This window comes from Numenius arquata, chromosome W (genome assembly GCF_964106895.1).
Source record: "Numenius arquata chromosome W, bNumArq3.hap1.1, whole genome shotgun sequence".
NCBI classification, from domain to species: Eukaryota; Metazoa; Chordata; class Aves; order Charadriiformes; family Scolopacidae; genus Numenius; species Numenius arquata.
Genome location: NC_133615.1, coordinates 7,963,532 through 7,981,539, shown reverse-complemented (window position 1 = coordinate 7,981,539; position 18,008 = coordinate 7,963,532). Strand labels below are relative to the sequence as shown.

The 18,008-nt window shown below is 38.2% G+C and overlaps 1 protein-coding gene across 1 annotated transcript in view; it reads right to left on the bottom strand.

Moving 5' to 3' along the window:
• LOC141476615 (nipped-B-like protein) overlaps positions 1 to 18,008 on the bottom strand; it is a 183,703-nt gene that overhangs the window by 77,851 nt on the left and 87,844 nt on the right. Inside the window, exon 9 of the mRNA XM_074165383.1 lies at positions 10,807 to 11,439. Within this exon, the coding sequence (XP_074021484.1) occupies positions 10,807 to 11,439 (633 nt within the window). The remainder of the gene's footprint in view (positions 1 to 10,806; positions 11,440 to 18,008) is intronic.

Here is an 18,008-nt window from a genome sequence, read left to right as displayed (position 1 = left end):
GAAAGAGGAGAGATTTAGATGAGATATTAGGAAGAAATTCTTTCCTGTGAGGGTGGTGAGGCACTGGAACAGGTTGCCCAGAGAAGCTGTGGCTGCCCCATCCCTGGAGGTGTTCAAGACCAGGCTGGATGGGGCTTTGAGCAACCCGGTCTAGTAGGAGGTGTCCCTGCCCATGGCAGGGGCGTGTTGGAACTCGATGATCTTTGAGGTCCCTTCCAACCTAAACCATTCTATGATTCTATGAATTTCCGTAACTGACCAGGCTCAAAATGCTGCTCTTCATCATCATCCAAAATGTCAAATTGTAAGTTGAGAACATATAAATAGAAGATCACATCACAACTTGGCATATTCCCTCTAAATACAGAACTCTCTTAATGCACCTTCTTCATTTCTCTTGATAACCGAGTACTATTGTTTTAGTAAGTTATAACCACAACCTGTTGACATCTTATCTGAGAAGAAAGGGATGCCTTCAAAGTTTTCTTTTCCTAAATGGCAAGGTGATTGATTGCAGATGGAGTTACAGATTACTCACAGATTTCTTCATATTTCCAGTGCATCTTGATGGTGATCCTCAAAACTAGACTTGATCATTACTGTTTTGCCTCTATGAGATTTCTGGATCTAGGACAAAAAAGCTGGCCCAAGCATATGAAAATATCAGGTTGAACTAGGGCATTAAAGGTAGGATGAGTACATAGTACCCCTATCTTCATCGAGCGAATGGAAAAACTCCACTGAATGAGCACAAAAAGTTCTTAGGTTGCCATCATAGCTGCAGAAATATGAAAGGTGAAAAACACCATTGGGCTTCGAGTGCTTTATCAAATCTTGAACTCACTTTGAACTATATGAGAATAATCAATAGAGTATCAGAGAAGTGAGGAGAGAGTAATTAACCTCTGAAAACAGATGTCTTCAGGTCTTCTCTTTTACAATCAAATATGCGCAAGTTTGCATAAATCTGCCTTGTTAAGGCATGAGTCCCAAGACCCCTTAGGGTCTTAACGAAAAGATGAACTTAGGAACTTTTACAATATCCATTCAAATATACTTCATATCCTTCAAGGCATCAGTATCCAAGCTTCATCCACTTCATTCCACAGATCGTAGAATTTCTTTTTATTATCAGGATCTAGGACTTTGCCAAAATACCAGACTAATATTTTTCTTTAAAATCCTGCAGACCTAGGTTCAAAGCTTGCCATAGTTATGAACAGAGAGCTCACAAGCTCTTGAGACCAATAAAGTGTGATCAGGATCTTTTTGCTTCACTCTTTGTAACAGTTTTTGTAATAAAAGGAATAGGTAGTAAGCCACAGAAGAGCTTTCTGACTATATTAGAGATCAGGTACCCAAGTTTGTTGGCTTTGGATTCTTTTCTTTTTATAAACATTATTCACTCCTCCTCCACCCCCCCCACCTCCCCCCAATGCAGATACATCCAAAATATATCTACATTTTGTTCAATTCCTTGAACAAATTTATGACAGCTCAGAGTACAGTCTGATTCCAGTTATTCTCCTATGTATGCATTCTTTTGGCTTGGCAAATCTGCATGGATGTTCTCTTTATATTGCAACATGCTCAAGCTACCTTATTCTAAAAAAATAGCAGAGATGTTCTGTCAAATTAAATGGGACACTGTGGTGCAAGAAACAAAATATTACAGGAACCACAAGTTTGAAATGGAAAAAAAGGTTAGCTGGATTTCCAAGCAGTTATGTCTCACCTCTCCTGTTATGAACAGTATTCCTGCAGACAGGTTGTGGCCTTCATCTTTGGAAATATCTGCGTGTCAAAACAATGAGTACTTTCAGATTTAGAAATTAATTAATTACTGCAGAACCTTTGTGCAAAAACACATTGCACTGGAATAACCACAGATACTTTCGAATACATTTCTGCTGAAACTGCAAGTCAATCGTGATTTGAAGAATATCCATCCTGAAAACGGATATACTCGGAAGCTGAGCAAGTATTACGGACAGCAGCTGGATGAGGGGAGCTGTATTAAAGAAGTATCTCCATTCTTCCATTTAATCTGAAATCTTTCCAGAGAAGCAGCCAGAACACCACTAGTCCTGAAGTCTCCGATGTTATTGCTTTCTTGCAAACCCGATGATTGTCTTAAATCCCATATTAAACTCTTTCAACAAATTAGTATAATAGAATGATAACCTAAAAACTTCTAGAACTGCTTGTCCTAGCAAACTGAAACGGTTGCTGAGCTTTGGTTTAACAGAATGATAACACTACATTCTATTAATACTGTTTGGTAGACTTTAAAATCCAGAGATTTCTGAATGATCTTGAAGACACAACAGATAAATTACCACTTCCCCATTTAAACCTTGTAAGGGATTCAGTTGGAGACTTCATATCCAAGATGATTAAATGTGAATTTACTCCTCTTCAGAACCACAAAGAAGATTGATCCTCTAACACTGAATTCTGGATGAACGATTTTGATGACTCCAGTACAAACTTTTTTTTAAAAGCAAAACAATAAAGAGTTTAACATTTTAAAGCTCTAAAACTCTTCAGAGATTATTGGGATATGCCTCCACTCATTTGAAATACCACTTATTTGCATTATTTAAACCAGTAATGAATACATTTATACCAAATATACCAGTCCTAAGCAGTTATTACTTATTGTCAAACCTTCCATTTTTGAACATCAAAGACAAGTCAGACAGAGGCCAATTACAAGCTTATCTTATTTAAGCTAACAGTCAAGACTCGGAATTTTTGACAAATAACACATAACCATACGGCTAAGTAACAAATCTATGTTTACTGACAACCATTTTCTTTTCCTAGTTATTTTTCACAGATCTCTTCAAAGCTGTCCAAGCGCCCTGTCCCCCCAACCAACAGTGTTGTGTAGACCACAAGAATCTAAACCAATTGATATCATCTGGATATAAGGAAGATTTAAAATTACTTTAATGGTACTGATGGATGACCTATCAATGGAGTGAGGGCAAATATACATTCTTATCTTTCTACTCTTTCATGAACATTCGGCGTTACTGGCCATGAGAGTTTGCTCTCACCTGACCTCCCCCAAAAACCATATTCCAATAAGCAAAGAATTAAACAACCAGAGACCCCTTCCTATCAGTAGAAGAGATTCCCACAGCACTAGCTCCTCCCCTTGAAGGAGAGACTCAGCAAACATCAGTCAAAAATTTTAGTCTCACTGCTTGCTCCCTTACAGAGCAAACTAAGACAGTACAGTCATGATCCTGGTATAGGAAAGCTTTATAGAACATAACATGATTCCATAGGCTCCAAAGTAGAGACCAGAGGGCTTCCAGCTGCTGCAGTTCAGAGGAAGGGATTTCTGAGAATATGAACAGAAAGAGCTGCTAATTTTTAGGAATCTGTCAAGAGACTTTATCAAATTTCTGGTTATTATGCAAAAAAGAAAGCCCATCAGGAGCGATGCCCAAACTCATTCAGAAAAAAACCCAACAACTACAAACCCAAAAAACCCACCAAACCCAAAAAGACTCCTGTAGTCTTTGACATGCCTTAGGGTGTAGCAGAACTCAGAATCTTCATTTTGGTAAAGTTCTGCTTGTTTTCTTAAATATGACAATAATGTAATCAGCGAATTTTTCTACTTAAGGATGTTTGGTAACTCATTATTCCCTGTCAACTATAGTAATACAAAAGAAATATTACACTAGAAAATAACAAGAATTGAACTATAGCAAATTATAATCAAGCATCTCCACTTGTTTAGAGACTGGAAGCTGTAATTTAACCTCCCTGAATTTAATACTGCTTTTACAAACAATATGATTTCAATTTATTTATGAGAGATTTTTCTGACACAAATTCTGGGTTTTATCCATGTGATTACTTTGTGAAGAATTATCGTTTTGTAAACTCAATTGTTAAAATATCTGAGCAAAACCTGAAGTGCAATTACTTTTGAAATACACAATGCAGCACCTAATTTCACAAGAAAAATGCAACACACTAACAGCAGACTTTATGAAAACTACTTATTTTATATATCACTTAGAGATTAACATATCCAATTAGTTTCAAATTCATTTGTAGAAACAACAAACTTCAGAAATAAGCAAATGACTTTGAAATTTATTGGTGAAGACTTTTAATCTCCCTTCCAGATGTTGATTTCATTCTGACATCATACCTTGCATTCACAAATATCTTTGTCCTGTTTTGAGGTAATCTTCAATTAACTAGATCCAGTAACATTTATACGGGATGATAATGAAAACAGTCTATGTCATTTTAAGTTGATGTTGGAGTGAACTTAGTGACTATGAACTATAGAAATGCTGGGTTTAAAGTGTTAATAAGCTTTATTAATTATACATGCCATTTCTTTATCAAGATTTAAATCCATTATAGAGAAGTGACTGACTGTCCCAGAACAAAATAAAGTCATTACTGGGTAAGTAATATTATAAATTCTCCCATCCATTTAACAGGTACAATTAAGGTCATATGCTACATGCAATCTATATTTAATTTTCTAATCTTAGTTTATGCTACAGATAAAAATACAATACACTTCTTACCAAACTTCTGGGTTTTAGTTATTTTCTACACCTGCTTACAAGATCAGGTTTCTGTGCTACCCTACATAAAGCACAACCTGGGATAAATGTGGGAATTTGATTTCATGTTACACAAGAGCCCTAAAAGAAAATAAACACCATTAAAAAAATATGCCTCTACTTTTTTTTTTTAAATGTGCTTTTTGCTTAATCAGTATTTCATTCTTTAATAAAAATAATAAAAGTAATTTTTCCTAAATAGATGGAAACATTGCAACACTTCATTGCAATTTCTCTAGACAGAAGAGGAATTTCTTCCCCTTACTTTTCTTAAAACACATCTGAACGCAAAACATAAAGTCTCTCATCTATAGGAACTGGACTTTGCAAACCTGCTTTTTCTTGGGAAAGCTACATGAGGTGCCAGTTTCATCCACTACATAACACTACAAAATGCAGACCTAATGAAAGTTTGTATATAGAAAATACATGATACTTGATTCTCACACTGTCCTACTACATAGAGACACAATGTTTTACACTGTCTCATTTAACCTTCTGGTATTAGTGACTGTAATCTTCTGCAAGATTAGTATACAAATGACGACACTTGTATCTCCATTTTTAAGTAAATAAAACCCTTATAAGATATTTTTGGAAATGAATGGTAATATACTGGTTATAATTGCATATTCTGTCATTTCATTCATTGGCTACATAAAATTAGATGTAAACAAACTATTAATTCTTAAAAGTGTTCTGTTAGTCTCCTCTTTGGGGGACTTTTGGGGGGAGATGGGTAATGGGGAGAAAGGGAGAGGAGTTGGATAAGAACTTAAAAAGAGAAAAAGTTTACTTACCTATAACTGTAGTTTTGAGTTTTGCTCCGGCAGATTCACACTCTTGGGATGTGTGTCTCTGCTGCTATGGGCTTGGAATGAACTAAAAAAAGAAGGGCCCACAGCATGCATCCAAATGCCCCCTAACTTATCCAATTACTGGAAATAAAGTTATTAAGGCTTCGCTTTTTCCTAATTCAAAGAATCTACAGTAAGTTTCCAAAGTGGGTAAAATGGATCATCAGATGTAAAATATATAGGAACCCCCCCCCAGAAACAAGTAGGTTTGTCTCATTTAAAAAATGCTTCTAATGCTTCTAAGTTTAAAAAAAAAATAATAAATATTAGCTTCCCAATGAAACAGTTAGTGATTAATGATTTCATGAATCTTCTCACAAACTCCAGAGAACAGTGCCTTTTACAAGTAAAAGTAGAACTCCTTAATCTGTTAAGACAGCTGCATTATATAAAAGTGTCTTTGAAGTAGCCTAAAATCTAACAGTGAACACATAATACTATGTATGGAAGAGCTCAAATTAAAATTTAGCAAATCTGTATAAAACAAAAAACTAAAGCAATTTGAAGATGAGTCTCTGAAAAAAGATGGGTTGCTTTCTGTTTTTTCAAGTAATTTTCAAGGTTATCTTCCCTTTTTCCCCTTCCTAGAAGGCTCAGAGCTCCTTTTAACATTAATATATTAAATATTTTTGATTCACAGTATTTGGGGTTTTTAGAAAAGCGTGAAAGATCTTGAGGTAGAAACCTTGAATCTGAAAATTAATTCAGTAGCACGTCTAAATCTTGACGAACAAGAAAATGTAATGTTCTGGGAAAGGTTTAGACTGAAAATTACTGACTAGCTTTGAACTACTTGACCATAAACAAAATTAACCCACTTGTATCCGAACAGTGGCAAAGCATGAGCTAATGCAAAGAACTGAGGCTACCAAAATGAAATTTCTCCCTCAACACCTCTTCCCCCCCACCCCTCAAGGAAAAAAAAAAAGATTCCTGAGAAGAACAGAAATTCCTGGGACATAATTTTCTAAAACTCCCCAGGATTTCTTGTACTTTCTTGGAGTACTCAATTTCAGATTGTGAACTAAGCCCAGCTCCAGTTAAGTGAACAAAATAGGCTCAGAATATGGATCTCTGCTTGTTTTGAAAGCATTCAAGAGCACCAAGTAGTACAGGATATGTGACTACTGACAGTGATTAGAAGAAAGTCTGTGTGAAGCTTCATTATTTCTAATTTCTTTAGAAAAGTATCATGATCTACCTAAGCAGAGGATGGTTCACTTGTTGTTGGCTGTTGTGGAAAAAAATAATCCCTTTCTGTATTAGCCCTTCTGAATCACTTTTTTTCCAACTCAAATAATCTGAGCCTTGATAAACAATAGCTGGATCTATCTGTGATGTTACACATCCTTTCAAAAGAGAAGATATGCTCTAGTATTGATTGACAACTTGTATCTGATGAGGGTATAGATGACATTGTGAGGGAGGCAATAAGAACTGAAAACCTGAGGCTTTTCATGCTCCATGGACTTATTTGTTTGTTCTGAGGCTATTAAACATAATAGATGTTTTAGAATGTAATTTTCGGTGCCAAGTGCCTTAATCTCCAAAATCTCCAATTATCCATTTCATTAATGGATACAGACAAATTACTTGCAAAATTAATCAATACAGAGAGACTTCCTTGATGGAAAAAGTAAAGAAGAGGAGATGGACTCTTGTCCTTCCACACAGAGGACAAGGACAAACCCAACTTTTTCAAATTTTGCACCTTTCTATCATGATGAAAAGGCCATATAATCCACTTAATCCAAGGACAGAACTACAGGATCATAGAATGGTTTTGGATGGAAGGGACCTCAAAGATCATCGAGTTCCAACACGCCCCTGCCCTGGGCAGGGACACCTCCCACTAGAGCAGGTTGCTCAAAGCCCCATCCAGCCTGGCCTTGAACACCTCCAGGGATGGGGCATCCACAGCTTCTCTGGGCAACCTGGGCCAGTGTCTCACCACCCTCAGAGTAAAGAATTTCTTCCAAATATCTCATCTAAATCTACTCTTTTCCACTTTGAAGCCATTACCCCTCGTCCTATCAGCACATGCCCTTGTAAAAAGTCTCTCTCTGGCTTTCTTGTAGGACCCTTCAGATACAGGAAGGTCGCTATAAGGTTTCCCCGGAGCCTTCTCTTCTCCAGGCTGAACAACCCCAACTCTCTCAGCCTGTCAGAGACAGAGCTCTGAAAAGCACTCAGATATGGAGGCAAAAGGTCTATATTATAAAATTTCTCCTTACGCATATCTGATAGACATTAGGTCAAATCTGCCAGATTTTGCATTGGTGATTTTTGCACTAAGAATTCCTTTTTCAGAAAACAAAAGCATGGCAATCTGGTTCCAGAAAAATATGCTGCTTTTCAAAGGTGGCACTTCTGCAAAACCCTGTGTTAGTTCCACCTCTGGAATGGAGACTGCCTCCTACTTCGAGAGACTTTGTTTGGTGGAAGTTTTGTTCGAAAGTACTATAATTTCCAAAAGACTCCAATCTCCATTTACCACCTGTACCAAACATTATAAAAGGACCTCAGCATTAAAAAAAAAAAAAAGACCTTAGGCAAGTGTAGTAATTGTATAATTTTTAGAAAGAACCTCCCAAAAAAACATCTCCGCCTCTCCTCTGGAATAAACAGTTCCACTTTCCCAACCTCAGAAAGAACATGTCATATCCATCCAAAGCCTTACTGTTAAAAAAGAAGCATCTAAAAACCTCTGATGAAGCATAGTACTGTAGAGATTTCATGTCTAAAAAAAGGACAGAAGAGAACACTAATCTTCTATCAAAATTTGCAAGTACAATTCTACTCAAAGTAATTTCTGGAAGACGACGCATGCCTACACAGAAAGTGTGGTGTGACTGTAATATGTATTCCCATGCCTCAATTACAAAAGCAGCAAAGATGCTTTCATGCAGATTTTAGCATGTGCTAGCATCTAGAGTAAGATCTCTAGATGGATGCTTGCTATGTACAGCATCAGCTAGCACTACACATTCCTATTCTAATTAGATCGAGTACATGCTACAATCACACTATTTTCTTGGCATAATGTGATCTGAAGTTACAGTATATGTACTAAAATGCATGAATGCCAGCCTTTTGCATAAATACAGTAAGCAACTTCATAAAAATGAATGACATATATAGGAATTACTAGATATATTTTTAACAGACATATTCCCATAGGAACAACAGAGGAAGCATCCTCCTGCAGTCACACTAAACCAAACAGCTATAACTAGAACAATCCCATAGTGTATCAACTTGTAGACAAAGTTACAAGCAACGGCAAAAGCATTACCAAAAAATAAGAATCATATTTCTCCAAGGTCACAGCTTTCCAGGTAATCTGTCCCAAGACTGCTAAAAATCCTTCTAGTCAATACTATTCATTCATGGCTGAAACCTCAGCAGCTAAAGTTAAAAGAACTGCTGTCTAGCATAGGAGCAATTTACCACTAGTGAATAAATGGTGATCATTTGTCCCAGTATAATGCAGCAACTCTTACACCTGATCCATAGCAATTGCAGGAACTCAGGAAGAACTGAGACCTCACAGAGGATGCAGGTAGAAGGGAAGCATAAGTTTGGAATCCTTATTTGATAAGACGGTTATTGAGCAGTGGTGAAAGGGAGAAAACACATTCTAAAAAAAATCACTCCTTTCCCCAAAAGAAACAAATCAGAGTCTGCCCATGGCTATGTAATCACGGTAAACAACCTTCACAACTAATGTTCAACATCTCCTGAAAGCCAGAACAAAAGAGAAAGAGTGTTTTAGTCTTGCTCTAAGTGTTTGAAAGCTGCTGTACACCATCAAAAATACACTGCATTTTTTGAGATAAAATGTGCTGGAAAATCTACTTGAAGTATGGGGATATAAAAGTAGCTTTTTAAGTAGTAGGGGACAAACCACAAGCTCTCCATAAATAAATTTAAAATTAGTAGAAGAGATGTAAGCAAAGTAACAAATTCCACCATTTCATTAAATCACAATTAAAAGCAGTAGAGGTGTCTTGAGGTGAGCACCCATTTTCTCCGTATATTCACAAACAATGTTTTCTAACAAGATTTGATTTAGTTACCAAATAAGTAATACCTAAAAAAATTAATCCTTTTAGTAATTGCAACAAGAATGTTTACACACACAGAAACACAACAAACTCACACTCTCTCTCCAGGCATCTTTAAAAACAGAAAAAAATCTTTGAATAGGGAGAAAACTTGTGCTCTCTCTGCTTGTTAAAGACCCAAACTGTATGTAAATTCAGTTGCCTCCACGCAAGTATGTCCAAAATTAACCATTTTAACCTATGGACTTCCAAAATCAGAATTTCCACCGTTTTCCATTCTGCAAGATTTTTCTTGGGAGTATCTAATAAATTAGCATTATACTATAAAAGATTTTTTTCTCAGAAGTTAAACACAGCACAGAGGAAGCTTCTGAAAAATACTTATGATAACCCAACACTGTCTACTTTATAAATCACATCTGATCTTCAAGATTTACATGTGGTTTTTCTATCCGCTTTTGATATTTTTGAAGCCTAAGACCTTCAAACCATTTAACAACAGAAAAATAAAGAAGGGGGGAAAAGGAGGGGAAAAGAAAAAAAATATCAATGAGGATAGATGCAATGAAATCAGTTAAGACAACCAGTACAGCAACTAAAATGAAGAGCAAACATTTCAGAGGCTCATCTGGTTTTGTGCTAGAGTCCATATAGATATATGGTAGTTCTCCAAAACTTGTAATGCCTACATAATAATGAAAATCCAGTTGAACAAACATTGGAGACAATATAATACTATATATAACCAAATCATTACAGTGCCTTTAAAAGAATAGATGTGACTTTAGTCTAACACCTCCTTCACATTAGGTTCAAATTGGGATATGAATAGAAATGACATAAAAGAGTTTTCCTGTATTTTCTTAAATTAGGCAACATAGATAGTTAATTAATAATTCAACTACCAAAACTTATTACAAATTTTTACTTATGGTACTTCTAGGATTTTAAGAAACTATAAACGTCAATTGTATTTCAGTCTCATGGTTCAAAATAAGAGTAGCTTAAAAAGAATTTTGAAACATAAGAACTTCCCATCCATTAAGATCCCAAATAAAGAATACCAGTTATTAAAAATATGCATATATGAGAGATTACAGTTCATTGTCGGGGGGGAATGGAGATGAATGTCATAGAACCACCTACGCTGAGTAAACAGAACTGAACTATGTGACAATGACAGGAAGACTTTTTATATATATATGGGATTTATATGCACATATATATATTTATATAATATATATAGTGTATACACACACAGAATCCTTTTACCTTTATCTTGCACTTCTTTTGAAAATCGCTCCCTTTCAATAGCTGATTCACGTTCTATCCGCTCAATTTCAGCCAATGCATCCAATTCTACTTCATCATATGACGTAATAGTTCCTTGTTGCGAAACCTGTTGCTGTGTCTGTACCACAGGAGTTTGAGGTTGTTTTGCAGCAACTGAAGTGTTCTGTTGTAAAACAGGCACTTGTTGTGCCTGAAGGATGTCTGTCTGTTCGTGCTGCGGCAAACACTGAGCAGCATTTAGTGGGCGGTTAACATCCTGTGGAGTAACGGGTGTTTTAGAAGTCTGTCCTGGGTACTGCACATTATAAGGAATATCACCCTCTGACATACTGCTGTTTTCCAAACCAGAAAGCATATCATCCTGCTGGTCCATATCCGAAGATCTTACACGAGAGAGTCTTAATGTAAGCTTAGTGGAGTCCTTGGAAGGAGAACTAATGATATCATACATTGCAGCTTTTTCAGTCTGGTCTTTTTCATCCTTGCCTAACTTCATTTTCTTTTGTTTCTTTTGCTTTCTTTCTGGAGAATCTAACAATATGTCTGGGGGAACATCTCTAGGTGATGAATAAGGTGGAGGCTGAGATTGTTGGATTAAAGGTTGTCTTGATCCTAGAATAACAATTCAGAAAAACTGAACAGTTATGTTGTTCCATGTTTATATAAAAACACACTAAATATAACCTACATAATTTGAATATGTATTTGTACATATATCAGTGTTCACAAAAGGTCTAAGTGAGATTGGTAGGAAGCACATCATTCCTACATCAAGTTGTAATCCAGATAGTCACAGTGTATTTCCTAGGAATTTTAGTTGTCCGCTGCAGGTAAAGGGACCATTTCAGAGAAGATGGAACAAAAAACCGACCACCAAAAAAATAAATAAAAATAGAACCTGCAAGTTCATAATATCAACTATTAGAAAACAGTCAATGAAAGCAAGTTGACTACAGAAAAAGGAAATATCAAAAAGATTCTTAATAAGGTCCAGTGATGAAGACTTAATGATCAGTGCAGAGGCATCAGCCGTTTCAGCCACACATTTTTGAGTAATTAAAAATATATATATTAAAAAATCAAAACATACATAACCTCCTTAACTTTAATTCTGACAGTTCAGTTTCAACTTTTTTTTTTTTTTTAATTTTAGGTAAACTCATTCCAACCTCTCCCACTCATTACTATCTAAAAACCTCTAATTGTCGTAGAGCATTTTTGTATCATTCCCTGCCTTATCTCCCCTCTTTTTTTTCCTTTTTTTTAAACGTATGAATTTTTACTTCTACATGCACCCATTTCAGGATTTGAGTATATCTAGAGAAATTTTTAAGGGGACATTTTTTATTAAAAACATTCTCCAATTAAATTAATCACATGAAATTTTTTGTTCCTCAAATTAAAGCAGCTCCCCATAACTGTTAGCCCAGAAAAAGCTTTGAAAAACAGAGAAGCTTTTCGACCTGTCCCAATTATAATTTTGAGCTATAAATTTTGGCTTAAAAAGGAATACTAGTGTGAAAAAAACCCAAACCAACCAACCAACAACAACAAAAGCCTATTGGCTGGACCAATAGGGCCAGCCTCCTTTTGTTAAACAAAGCAATCATTTATCTGATCCCATTCATCCACTGGGAAATACTGACCTTCAGAAAGCAGTGACTGAGATTATTATTAGCCATTCTGGTTTAGGTCATCATAGGTCAATACTTCTAACAACATTCCAAAACACTAATTGGAATACAAGTCCCCATGTGCTTCATTCAAAAAACACCACTAAAACAAGAAAGCAGCTTTATTCTGAAGCTTAAATTGCTATCAGATACTTTAAGGAACAATAAGAATCTTTAAGCAATGTACTGAACTGTAGATGAAAAAAAAAATATGGATACCTCTAGCAAAGCTTCAATTCAACTGAGAGGTGTGCCTTTGCTGATGACTTCTTTGCACAGACTACTATACTTATTTTCTCTCCCTAGTACATTCTGTGCGAAGTCTTATAACCTCTGTATGTAGAGCAGGGTATAAAATGGGTTTATCTTACCCTTTCTTGACCACCAGCAACAACTCCATATTCTGCCAATAAAATTCACAATATTGGTAAGCCCTGTTTTGACTCATCCTAATTCTCAAGATCTTTTCACTACTACATTTCCCCTCCTCAAATTAGACACCACACTCAATCAAATCACTTGTACTAAAGACCTGGCTACACCCTATGAAGATCTCTCACTTGACTTCCACCAGAAATTCCTATTCTCATGATGCCCCCTCCACACACACATGCTTCTCCCAATTACAGTCTCTTTAGACAATAATTTACAAGATTGTCTCAGTGTAATATATAGCAGAAACTGTTAGCTACTAATTTCTTTTAAGGCAATGACTACCACTCACTGGAAATACAGGCTGCATTTTTATTGCTACAAATATTAGAGGCAGCTCAAAACTTTTCAAAAAGATCTTATGGACATCTTACTCTTGAATTATCTCTTAAATGAATACTTCTGAAGTTGCAACAATGGAACATATACCATTTTTCAGTTACACTTCAAATAGAGGACACAGATCTGATTCTCCCTTGTCCTAAACTTTTAAGTAAATTTGACAAGATTGTTCTGATTTGTATTCATTTGGTATTTCTCATGCTGAAAAATAACACTGCAGCAACACATAAGGTGGTTCCTTTTATCTTCGGGTAGACTTGAGGAAGTCAGAAGGATTTCAGCGCATTCCATTGAATGTACTTAGAAAACAGTAAATGAAAAATCAAAAGTAAAGTTTTCACTCTCCTAGGCAGCACTACAAATAGCTATTTGAAAGTGTCTTCCTCCTGAAGGAAATTCCTGAAAGGTGTTGATAGTAAGGCCTATGAGTTGCATTTTAAGAGCAGATGTTCTGGCAATAACTACACATATTTCCAAGATGTCTAATGACAGCTAACCCTCTGGCAACAAAGAAGGCTTAGAAGCTACAATACCTATGTACTGAGGTGAAAAGAAATTGAAAAAAGATGAAGCATTCTGTAACAGCTTCATTCTACCACAGACATTAACAGTTTTGAACAGGTATCACATATTGAACATGTACCACATTGTGTTGGATACTTCAGACAAAACAAACCCATTATACAGAGCCTATTACTGTTGAAGTCAGTCTGGAATATTTCCTATAGGAGAAGGCTTGAGCCATTATACATCTGAGAATAAAGCTCTTAGAAGACTTGCTGATAACAGAAGAAATGTTTTTATGGAAAGAATACAAAGACAGACAGGTATGATCTGCTTACTGAACCAGTCGAGAAAGTATATTCTACAAAATGCTGTCAATGTAGTAAATCATACAATAATCTTCGGAAATTATCTTTGGGAATGAACTGAATTTCAGAACATTCTTTTAGAACAGAGAAATATGTAGGCAAATTTTGAGTCTAAATCTAGGGCTGTGTGGTAATTCAGGAAAAAAACCCTGACTTTCTGTAGTTGATCTTCCATAGTATCAGTAAAAGAACTTTGTCCAAACTCTTTTTGTATGGCAGGAATATGTAAAAGGTGTGAGATGAAAAGAGATTCTCCACTGATTTGGGAAGGTCACTGTATCATTACTGAACAGGAAATAGTGATGGTTATCCAGATAATGCAGGTAACATCATAGGAAATAAGACCTCTAGAGAGAACAAATACACCCATCAACAATACCTCCATAGTCTTTCAGTAACAGTCATCCTGACCACCCATGATAATCCTGTGACTCATTCTCTGTACTAATTAGTTTTTCTACAGTGGTAGACGGCACTGAATACTGAAGAAGTTTTATCAGCTGCTGTAAAAATTTGTAAAGACTTTTTTTTCCTGTAACTCTTGACTGATTTCTTATCATATCCTTTATAATGCAAGCACCTATAACATGCATTGCATTGACAGTAACTTAGCCTTCTTAAAAATATAAAGTTTCAAAAGCACTTCTTGTTTGCTTACCATGGAATAGCTTCACTTGCTCATTGTACATCAGTAACTTGGGTAGCAAATAAATAAGCTTCTGTCCAGGAGACTGCATGCATCACTGACATCTAAATCTTACAGTTTCTATCTGCACATTTTCTAATTATGCCACAATACTCGGCACAGAGCTGAAAGAGAAACACCTCCTTACCCTCTCGGACACACTTACAAAAGAGGCACGAGGTCCTGTGTATAGTAGACGAAGAGAATGAGACAGAAGAGAAGGAACATATAAAAGTACTCTTGCCAAGGTAAGATCAACCAAAACGACATAACACCACCTGCATTGAGACTACTGCTGAGAAAAAACACCACCGAACTATGGTGTCATGGTTTACCCCCAGCCAGCAACCAAGAACCACGCGATCCCACACTCCCCACTCCCCTGTCCCCGTGGCAGGATAGGGGGAGAATCAGAAGAAAAAAGGCAAAACTCATGGGTTGAGATAAAGGCTGTTTAACGGAACAGCAAAGGAAAGGGGAAAACACCACCAATAATACCAATAAAGGAATATACAAAACACCATTAACGTATAACCGCTCACCGATCGGAACCCAGAAAGCTCAGCCTGCTCCAGAGCGGCAATTCCTGCTCCTCCCCCAGCTATATATATTGGGCAGGATGTCAGATGGTATCGAATACCCCTTTGGCTAGTTTGGGTCAGCTGCCATGTCCTGTCCCAGCTCCTTGTGAAAATTAACCCTATCCCCACCAGAACCAGGACATTACCCACCCCTTATTCTCTATCATCTCCGTCATGCCCAGATCTTACACTTTCCAATTAAACACCACCACTTTTCCCTGTCTTTAAGATATATATACACACACACACACACACATACATATCATTCCATTAGTCTGTGGGCCATCCCTCCAAAATGTCCGTTGAGTTCATTTAATCCATGACTTCTGGGCTCCATCTGTTACAACAGTCTTTCAGGGCAGGAAAGATGGTGTGTGGTGCTGGACTGTTGCATACATTGTATGGAGCTCACGGCTGGTGTATCTGGTGCGGCCCATGCCCACAGTCTGCAGGTTGAAGATGTCGAGATGTCGATCTCGAAGAAGTTGCTGGGCGCCAGCTGATGAGGTCAGTTCTGATCCCATCACTGCTGCGCTTTGCTCGGTTTCGTCAAAGTCCACCCTTCCTTACTTTGAGTGATTCTTACTGTAATACCAGGGATGTGGCATATAGCAATTATAGTAATGATGACATACAGTGGCAGGGTTATTTAGCAATTAACATCATATGATGCAATTTATTGGCTATACTCGCCCAAAATCAGATCCCTGTGAGGTATAGATCGGACCTCCCCATCCTTCCGCGTCACCCACCAAGTGCACCCAGGTCCTTGAGCAAAGGCAATCCCACGGACGGGTTTGCCTTTGCCTGAGGCAGGACTAACCCAGACTGTCTTCCCTAACATATTCTTCATGTGCACTACGGGGACTTTATCCCCTCCTACAGTATGTGGAGGTTTTGATTGGGCAGGGCCAGCTCGGTTGGTAGATCGTAGTAGTTAGTGTTAACTAACCAGGTAAATTTTGCTAAACGTGTATCACAGTCTTTGAATGTCCCACCACCCATTGCTCTCAGTGCAGTTTTTAACAGTCCATTGTACCGTTCTATCTTCCCAGAGGCTGGTGCATGATAAGGGATGTGATAGACCCACTCAATGCCATGCTCTTTGGCCCAGGTGTCAATGAGGCTGTTTCGGAAATGAGTCCCGTTGTCCGACTCAATTCTCTCTGGGGTGCCGTGTCGCCACAGGACTTGTTTTTCGAGGCCCAGGATGGTGTTCCGGGCGGTGGCGTGAGGCACAGGGTATGTTTCCAGCCATCCAGTGGTTGCTTCCACCATTGTGAGCACATGGCGCTTGCCTTGGTGGGTTTGTGGGAGTGTGATATAATCGATCTGCCAGGCCTCCCCATATTTGTATTTCAGCCATCGTCCTCCATACCAAAGAGGCTTTAATCGCTTGGCTTGCTTGATTGCAGCGCATGTCTCACATTCATGGATGACCTATGCAATAGTGTCCATGGTCAAGTCCACCCCTCAGTCATGAGCCCATCTATATGTGGCATCTCTTCTTTGATGGCCTGAGGTGTCATGGGCCCATCGAGCTATGAATAATTCACCCTTACGTTGCCAGTCCAGATCCACCTGAGCCACTTCAGTCTTAGCAGCCCGATCCACCTGCTGGTTGTTCTGATGTTCCTCAGTGGCCGGACCCTTGGGTACATGGGCATCTACGTGACATACTTTTACAACCAGATTCTCTATCTGGGCAGCAATATCTTGCCACAATGGGGCAGCCCAGATGGGTTTGCCTCTCCACTGCCAGTTGCTCTTCTTCCATTGTTGTACCCACACCCACAGAGCATTTGTCACCATCCATGTGTCAGTGTGGAGATGAAGTACCGGCCATTTTTCTCGCTCAGCAATGTCTAAAGCCAGCTGGATGGCTTTCACCTCTGCAAACTGACTCGATTCACCTTCTCCTTCGGTGGATTCTGCAACTCATCATGTAGGACTCCACACGGCAGCCTTCCACTTTCTATGCTTTCCCACAATCCGGCAGGACCCATCAGCGAACAGGGCATATTTCTTCTCATTTTCTGGTAGTTTATTATATGGTGGGCCCTCTTCCGCATGTGTCACCTCCTCCTCTGGAGATACTCCAAAATCTTTGCCTTCTGGCCAGCCCACGATCACTTCCAGAATTCCTGGGTAACTGGGGTTTCCCATTTGAGCCCGCTGTGTGATCAGTGCAACCCACTTCCTCCATGTAGCATCCGTTGCATGATGTGTAGAGGGGAGCCTCCCTTTTAACATCCAGCTCAGCACCGGCAGCTGAGGTGCCAAGAGGAGCTGTGCTTCAGTACCAACCACTTCCGAAGCAGCTCGAATCCCTTCGTATGCTGCCAGTATCTCTTTATCAGTTAGAGTAAAGAGGGCTTCGGATCCTCTGTATCCCCGACTCCAAAACCCTAGGGGTCTGCCTCAAGTCTCCCCTGGCGCTTTCTGCCAGAGGCTCCAGGTAGGACCATTCTCCCCGGCTGCGGTGTAGAGCACACTTTTAACATCTTGTCCGGCCCGGACTGGCCCCAGAGCTACTGCATGGACTATTTCCTGTTTAATTTGCTCAAAGGCTTGTCGTTGCTCAGGCCCCCATTTA